The sequence below is a fragment of the Austrofundulus limnaeus genome, unplaced genomic scaffold (assembly GCF_001266775.1).
Source record: "Austrofundulus limnaeus strain Quisiro unplaced genomic scaffold, Austrofundulus_limnaeus-1.0 Scaffold294, whole genome shotgun sequence".
Classification (NCBI taxonomy): Eukaryota; Metazoa; Chordata; class Actinopteri; order Cyprinodontiformes; family Rivulidae; genus Austrofundulus; species Austrofundulus limnaeus.
This window is the reverse complement of record NW_013952696.1, coordinates 156686-165036: the sequence shown is the minus strand read 5'-3', so window position 1 is coordinate 165036 and position 8351 is coordinate 156686. Positions and strand designations below refer to the sequence as shown.

Genomic DNA, 8351 nt, shown 5'->3' with positions numbered 1-8351 from the left:
TATTTACCCCTTGTGAGCGGCCACTTTAGTGCTGATGCATTTGCATTTCAACACTGAGAGACAAAAAAGACTATTTCTATTGTAATTCATTTATTCTTTTATTAATATGCCAGACCGTATGTCTGTAAACATAAATAACATAAAAACAAAGTAGTTCAGCCTGAAATGTCGTTAGTAACAAACCAAAACGTGTGAAAATCGTGGGAAAGAGTTGTGGAGTTGCGATTATTTCAGTGAACAGCTTCCTCAGTTTAAATAAATGCGCTAGGGCCGCAAGAGGGACCCATCCAAGATGGAGGCCGCGCTGGACGCGTCAGTCTGTATGACTTCTACATAAATGATATCTATGGTCAGACTGAGCCGGATATGACTTCAAACTTGCTGTAGCAAATATTATGCTCCGGTCTGAAACAGTTTGGAGAAATGACAAATAAAATGTCATTAGAGTGTCTATGGTGAAAAAATAAAAAGTGCAAAATATTTCTGCAGTAGCCTGACATTTTATGATTATATTAAATGATTTAGTATTAAATGAATGAGCAGTTTATTTTTTTATTTTTTTATTTTACATTTAGTGGTGCATTTGGTTTTTACAAAACTTTCATAAAACAACAAAAACAATGCATGTTTACTGTTAAAATAAAATATTTTAATAAATTTCCCCCTGTGGTTCAAAAGAAAGTTTTCTAACACAACAGTCAAATAAACAAATACACACATGGGCAACAACCTTATCAGCCGTATGCAATAAAACAAGAAGATAACATGCATTTGAGTTGTAATCAACTCAACTCTGATTAGTTTGCATGACATATTAATTTTATTTCACATCAGAAAGAGTTTCTCCACTATTGCTCAAGAAATCTTTTTTTTTTTCTTTTTTATGAACATGAACACCATGTTTATGTTTGGTGAGAACCACAGCATCTGCACAAACACTTCACACTGTCCATCACAGTGATGAAGGGGTGATAATTCCGGTCTATTTTCCTGTGCTCCAGCACCTTACAGTCTTTGAAGAGATAATGAGCTCCTCCTTTGGAGTTAAACATTGGACTGAGGAAATTTTTTATTTATTTATTTATTTATTTATTTATTTATTTATTTATTTATTTATTTATTTATTTATTTAACACTGGTTTTATAATGCACTACACATGCTTCTTTTTTATTGAGAAATCTGACTATTTTTGATAAACTAATGATTAAAACTGTGATTAATTGATGAGCATTCTGGTTGGATTGTAAAACAAAGTGTTTGTTTAAAAAAAGACAAGATTATTTAACACACCTACAGCAGAGCAACATATAATAAATTATTACTCATTAGAGGGATAGACTGTTGTAAAAAGACCTGTGCTGTTGTTCATGATTCTTTACCAAACTATCCTGAGACTAATAAAGGTCTGTATTTTGGTCCAGCTGAAGTGTCTTGACTGAAGTTTAGCTGAAAATGGGTCAAAATGCAAGACAACGACCTTAACACAGAAATATATTGCAAAGAAAATGTAGTTTTTGTGTCCTACTCTCATTTTCATTATATTAGTTTTACTTCAACTGTATATTAAAAACACTGAAAATAATGATTGATTTAAAAACATGTCAAAACTGAGCCACCTTTTTCTTGAGTAACTGAAGAGACATTTTAAAGTTTGTGTTTTTATTATTTCCCAGACGTAAACATTTATGTTTAGATGTCTGTGCTTTAAGTATTTAGGTTTTTATTTTTGTTCCACTCATCTATCTTTAGCTAGAAATACCTGTTTTACAAACACAGTGGACTTGTTAGTTAATAGGCTCTCTGTCATTTTAAAGGCGTATAGCACTTAATTTTATACCTTGATAATATGGAATACAAAATGTGTGCAGAAACTAATCTTTACACTTGCAACCAAATGGTTGATAACATGAAATATGACCATAAAAACAAAAAAGTGTACTCCAGTAATATTTTATTGCATTTTTATATTTATTACATGTGAAATCACTGTCAGCTCGTCTACAGTGTACATCTTTATTTTCACAGTGAAACTGGTGTGAAACAAGAATTATTAGACAACAGGGATTCTTTGCACTTATTAGCTTGTGTTGATAAAAGCAGAGAGCATGAAATAAACAGGATCCCTGGTTACATGACCAGACCCCCATTTATCCTGGAAGAACCCAACATCTCAAGCAGCTGCCCTTTGTTCTCTTTTTTCTCATTCAAGGTTATAATAATAATAATAATAATAATATTATTATTATTATTATTATTATTATTATTATTATTATTATTATTATTATATAAATGGTGTAACCCCTAAAAAGTCCATATTTTATTTCTGATCTAAAACCTGAGTTTTTTTGGTTTTTAGGCCTCTGCAGTCGTTGCATGATGACCTGGTCAGCGATATCTTGTTGCTGTCACAGAACTAAAGCTATAAAATAACTCACATTCAAACAAACAGTTTTTTTTTTAAATTTTCCCTCCTTAATATCATTTGGTGTTACAGTAACAGAAACGACTGCATCAAATAAGAACAAACATTTAAAACACCCTAAAATGTAGTTTCACAAGACATATTAAAGAAACCCAACTAAAGATTAATATTTGATACAATTAAAATCATTAAATAAAATATGGTATAAATTATCACTTTGCTTTTGTTATATTCAAGAGCACAACTCATATAAAAATTTATTCAAATCACCATTTTCTAAAACACCTAAATATCTTTTTTTTTGGTGGATGAAGTTATTTTCTACATATTTTTAGTCATTTGTTTTATCTAACATGACTTTGCCATAACTGCACCTGTGGAGGCAGCGTCAGAGAATCACAAAGCAACAGAAGAAGTGTTGGGTCACATTTATTGTCTTCATGGGATTTTCCTGTGAGGAGAGAAGAGAAGAGGCAGATATAACAACCTCTAGAAATCAGAATACAGCAGTGGTGGAGAAAGTACTCAAACACTGCACTTAAGTAAAAGTACAAATAAACAGACAGGAATGTACTCTAGTAAAAGTAAAAGTACCACATCAACATTTTTACTTGAGTAAAAGTAAGTAAGTACTTGCTTTTAAAAGTACTTAGAGTATTAAAAGTAGAAGTACTTGCTTAATGTATTCCCTAATGTTTACAATATTATAAAGTGTGTCTATGTATATTTTAAATACATCAATGGTGTGCGATTTTAGTGAACAACGCTGCAGTTTGTGTTGACCCTCTGTGACACTGTTCACACTTGGTGTGATTCTGTGCATCACCACAGATCGTGACAACAGCTGCAGAAGCTGTAAATTTGCCACCATCGTCCTTTTATCAAATCTCAACAAGTTGTTTTTGGAACCAGTTAAATAAGGCATGAGTGGCACATTTCCTCCTTTGTGGAATCCATTGTGGGCATGATGCTGCTGCTGCTGCTGCTGATGCTCCAGGTGATGCAGAATTGCTTCCTTTTTTTTCTTTTTGAAGGAGGGTCTAATGGTACTTTCCTGCTTTGCATTGCTTCAATGGACCAATTACAGAAATTCCCCTCTCGCCACTGATTACTTTCAAACAAACAAAAACAAAATTTTAAAAAAAGCAATGCGACACGACATAAATGTAATTTGTAATTTACATTACAGAAATGTAGTGGAGTAGAAAGTACAGATACTTAATGTAAAATGTAGTGGAGTAAAAGTAAAAAGTTCCCATGATGAAATCTAATTAAGTAAAGTACAGATAGATGAAAAATGTACTTAAGTGCAGCAACAAAGTACTTGTACATCCCACCACTGGAATACAGTGGATTGCAAAAATAGTCACTCTTTTTTTGGTATATTTTATTTGGTTGCCTTACAATCTGGATCTTAAATCTATCTAATTGTTAAAATATTTAGAAAATCTAAGGAAAAAAGAATAAAACAATTTGAATATGAAAGTTGTGAGTGCAAATACGTTCACTCTTTGCTTTAAAAGGCCAACCATTACTTTCAATATTTTATAATTTGCTTCTTTCTAGGCTGTGTACCCAATAAAATACATTCTCATACAAACAAATGTGCTCATATGTGTCTAGAGATGTTTGTGTGTCTATCTTCATGGCTAAAATACGATGCTGGCCTCCTGTTATCATGATTAACAGATAGTTTGTTTTGAAAGCTGAGTCTCTATAATGCACCTGTTGGGAAGTGTTTGCTGAGTTCTTCTTTAGACATCTAATCTCAATGTTCCTTTGACAAAATAACAAAAATACATGTTTGATTTCCTAATCGTTTCACCAAGGTTTTCTGATAAATAGTATTAAAATTTGCTTTACCGCAGCTAAAAGAGAGTTGTCTACCAAAACTCTCAAACCAGGTAATCAGGCCATTAATGGAAGAAGTAACCAAATTAAATTAATTAAATTAAAATAATCTGAATAGACCTTACCAGGGAGGCTCAGAAGTGTGATCCCCCTATCGTTGGAACACACTCTGCGGTCCCCCTTTATAAATAGGGAGACCACCACCCCGGTCTGCCAATCCAGAGGAACTGCCCCCGATGTCCACGCAATATTGTAGAGTCGCGCCAACCAATGCAACCCCACAACATTCAGAGCCTTAAGAAACTCCGGGTGAATCTCATCCACCCCCGGCGCCCTGCCACAGAGGAGCTTTTTGACCACCTCAATGACCTCAGGACCAGAGATTGGAGAGTCCGACCCAGGGTCCTCAGGCTCTGCTTCCTCATGGGAAGACGTGTCGGTGGGATTGAGGAGGTCTTCGAAGTATTCCGCCCACCGACCAACAACGTCCCGAGTTGAGGTCAGCAGCGCACCATCCCCACCATGTTGGTGGTGAACCCCTTTTCCATGGCCTCTCCGAACTCCTCCCACGCCCGAGTTTTTGCCTCAGCGACCACCCGAGCCGCAGTCTGTTTGGACTGCCGATACCTATCGGCTGCTTCCATAGTCCCACAGGCCAAAGAGACCCAATAGGACTCCTTCTTCAGCCTGACAGCTTCCCTCACCGCCGGTGTCCACCAGCAGGTTCGAGGGTTGCCGTTCAAGCCATTTACACTATTTGCTCACCCATTCAAATGACTGAGCACCAGTGCACAAAGCAAGGTCCATAAAGACATGGATGTCAGAGTCTGGTGTGGATGAACTTGACTGGCCTGCACAGAGTCCTGACCTCAACCCAACAGAATATCTTTGGGATGAATTAGAGTGGAGACTGAGAGCCAGGCCTTCTGTCCAACATCAGTATGTGACCTCACAAAATGGTCAAAAATCTGCATAAACACACTCCTAAACCTCATGGACAGCCTTCCCAGAAGAGTTGAAGCTGTTCCAGCTGCAAAGGGTGGACCGACGTCATGTTGAACCCTATGGATTAGGAATGGGATGTACTTTAAGCTCATTTGTGAGTCCAGACAGGTAAGCCAATACTTTTGGCAATATAGTGTATTTTTAAATAATTTTGAATTTGAAATTTTTTGTGTGTTGGTTCATTTTTATTATCAAATTGGAAATATTCGTGTAAATTCTATTTTGTAAAATAATAAATAAGCAATTTGTTTGAATAGTTTTGTAACTCTCAGCAACTGAAGGCAGACATCCAAAAACATCTTTACATTATTTGTGCCAACTTTTTTTTTTTTTTTACCAGAGTTATGCTCACCTTCTTTTATGTTGTAAGTAAAGCTGGAAAAGCCAGTGACTGATCAGAGACCAACATGTTGTCAGCACCACCGTCACCGGAGAGTAGTCTAATGGCCACCAAGATGGTTGGAAGAACTAAAGTGTAAAGACAAAAACTGGAATAAAAGTCCTTTACTTTCCAGATAAAATGTGCTGACACTAGCACTTTACAAAAAGAAGAGAAACTGGATAAATCATGAGCTAAATGTTTTACCAGGACTTTTTGTGAAACTCGTAAAACCTCTTTCTGAGGTGGTGAAGGTAATCTTGACTAAAAAAGAAATGAAAGACATAAATGTTTACATAGAAACCATACTTTAAAACCAACTTTAAATGGCACTGATGAATTTTAGAAAGGTTTTTGTCTCATCTATAGAAATATGGTAACTAACAGCTGTGGTCCTTTACCTGTGACTTTGTGAGCTCCTCCAAAGTGTGCAGCCTGTGCAGCACATCGGCCATGTCCTGCTGCAGCCTCAGCAAAGCTGCTGCTATTTGCATGTTGACGTTTGCCCTCCAAACACCCGCAGGATGTCTGTCCTTTGACACACAGCAAGCAGCATCAACACTGACGCACTGCAATGAGTCGCAGATGATTTCTGGAGATTGAGAACCTGAAAGACAAAAGCCACACCATTACAGATTACTGATTCACCATCTGTGGACAATGGGGACAATGGTAATTTTGTTGGCGTGTTTGAAGAGTAAAGAGAACCAAGAGTCAGGGAAACAACTTCTTACAGCTGCTCCTTTTATAAGGATCACAACAAGTAGATCATCTGACTCCATTTATTTCAGTGTCTATCCTCTGTTTATCCCCCCTCACTCCATCCATGAACCGTCTGTGTGGTCTTTCTTTCTCTTTCCCTCCTCCCTGGCACCTCCACGTTCAACATCCTGTGTCCAGTATGTCCACTGTCCCTCCTCTGCACATGTCCAAATCATCTCTGTCTCTAACTTTGTCTCCAATTTGCTCAACCTGAGCAGAAGGCAAAAGGGCGACAATGTCTCTCTACAATGGTGCGGTATGAGGGCCAAAATGAAGACTATTGAGCAACCAGAGGTTGCGACATCCTCCTCCTACTTGAGAAAAGCCAGAACTATCATGTTGGGGCTTTTTACAGTTTTTGACAGGGTATTAAATTTGGCTTCTCCATATTGAATTATAATTTATACTGTCATATACAGATATTTCTCATAGTTTGGCTATAGAGAAAAAAAACTGCCATCAACCATAAACAAGGGCAGACACAGCTGCTAATTCACGTGGTAACTAAAGCTGTCTGCTGCACAGTAATATGTTTAATATTTATGCTTGAGTTCATGTTGAACAGTAAATTCTGTCTAAAGAACACCTGTCAGTGCATGTCGCTTATAGGTTTTGTACGGCAATCATTTTTGTTGAGAAAGTTTTCTTAATTCAAAAAAGTTTGTGTCTAATAAAGTAGGTGAGCAGCCTAGGCATGCTAATCGCTAGCCTCTTCGATGCTAATGCCAGCTTATCCATGCTAGTCGCTAGCCTCTCAGATGCTAATGCCAGTCTATCCATGCCAATGGACAGCAGAGGGAGTTGGCAATCCAGTGGGTCACTAGCCTACCTAAGCATGCTATTGGCTAGCCTCTCCAATGCTAACACCAGCTTAACCATGCTAGTCGCTAGCCTTTCAAATGCTAACTCAAATGAATAGTCTCCAGATTTGCCAGTGTCAGCCTCTCAGTTACCAGTGGTGGCCTATCAATAATCAGATCAATAGCTGGCTTAGGAATAGATGTAGCCTCCTGCTACAAGGATATAGCAATCAATGGTTGTGCAATGGTCTTAATTTTGGCCCTCATACTGCATCATACTCTACTTCTTACAGCTTCACTGTTCCACCTCTCCCTCTCATTCACACAAGCATTTTGTCTCATTTTTACCGACTTTCATTCCTCTTCTCTCCAGAGCACACCTCCACATCTGAGGGCTCCTTTTCACTCCCGCCTGACCTCATCTGCTAACCTGTCCATCAAAAAAAGCAAACAAGAAGGATCTTACACACGATCCCTAAAGTGATCCCAGCCCCACCTTGAAGTCACCTGTCACTACTCACTGCACATCTCAGCACTGATTCACTGTCCTGCCCTCTTCATCACCGCCACTACCCTTAAATATCTGACTTTACCCACATTGTACAACAGCTCATCTTTTGACACGATGTAATGGAAACAAAACATCTCTAGTCTCACCTTTTCCTTTTCTTGACAAGGACCTGTTGTATTTGCTGGAATCAACCTCTGTTTGGATGCAGAACTCATCCCTGAGTACCTCAGCTTCTTTCAGAGTTTGACTGCTCTCAAACCAGAGGTCATTTGGCCACAGGGAGGCAGCTCCTGGCTTCGATGACTGGCCTTGTGATGCACACATCTGCTTTGCAGGAAAATGAGAGAGGGACAAGGTCTGAATGAAAGCAAATGCAGTTCAGCTTAGTTACTTCTTGGATTATGCAGTCATATTGAACATGTTTGGGGGAAAACACTGAACCTCTTCCATTGCCAGATGATCCACTGAGTCACAGAATTCCTCATTGTCAGAGTCTGGAGATCGGAGGTTCCTGTCAGAAGCTGCATCACAGGGATCTATGTGGATGGATGGATGGATGGATGGATGGATGGATAGATGGATGGATGGATGGATGGATGGATGGATGGATGGATGGATGG

The 8351-nt window shown here is 38.1% G+C and overlaps 1 protein-coding gene across 1 annotated transcript in view; it reads right to left on the bottom strand.

Moving 5' to 3' along the window:
• Positions 1-2257: 2257 nt before the first annotated feature.
• LOC106526795 (acyl-CoA-binding domain-containing protein 5) overlaps positions 2258-8351 on the bottom strand; it is a 24576-nt gene continuing 18482 nt past the window's right edge. The window contains exons 8-13 of the mRNA XM_014021479.1: positions 8173-8267; positions 7878-8055; positions 6060-6265; positions 5866-5922; positions 5632-5747; positions 2258-2874 (exon numbers count right to left, since the gene is read on the bottom strand). Coding sequence (XP_013876933.1) covers positions 2862-2874; positions 5632-5747; positions 5866-5922; positions 6060-6265; positions 7878-8055; positions 8173-8267 — 665 coding nt within the window. The 3' untranslated portion in view covers positions 2258-2861. The remainder of the gene's footprint in view (positions 2875-5631; positions 5748-5865; positions 5923-6059; positions 6266-7877; positions 8056-8172; positions 8268-8351) is intronic.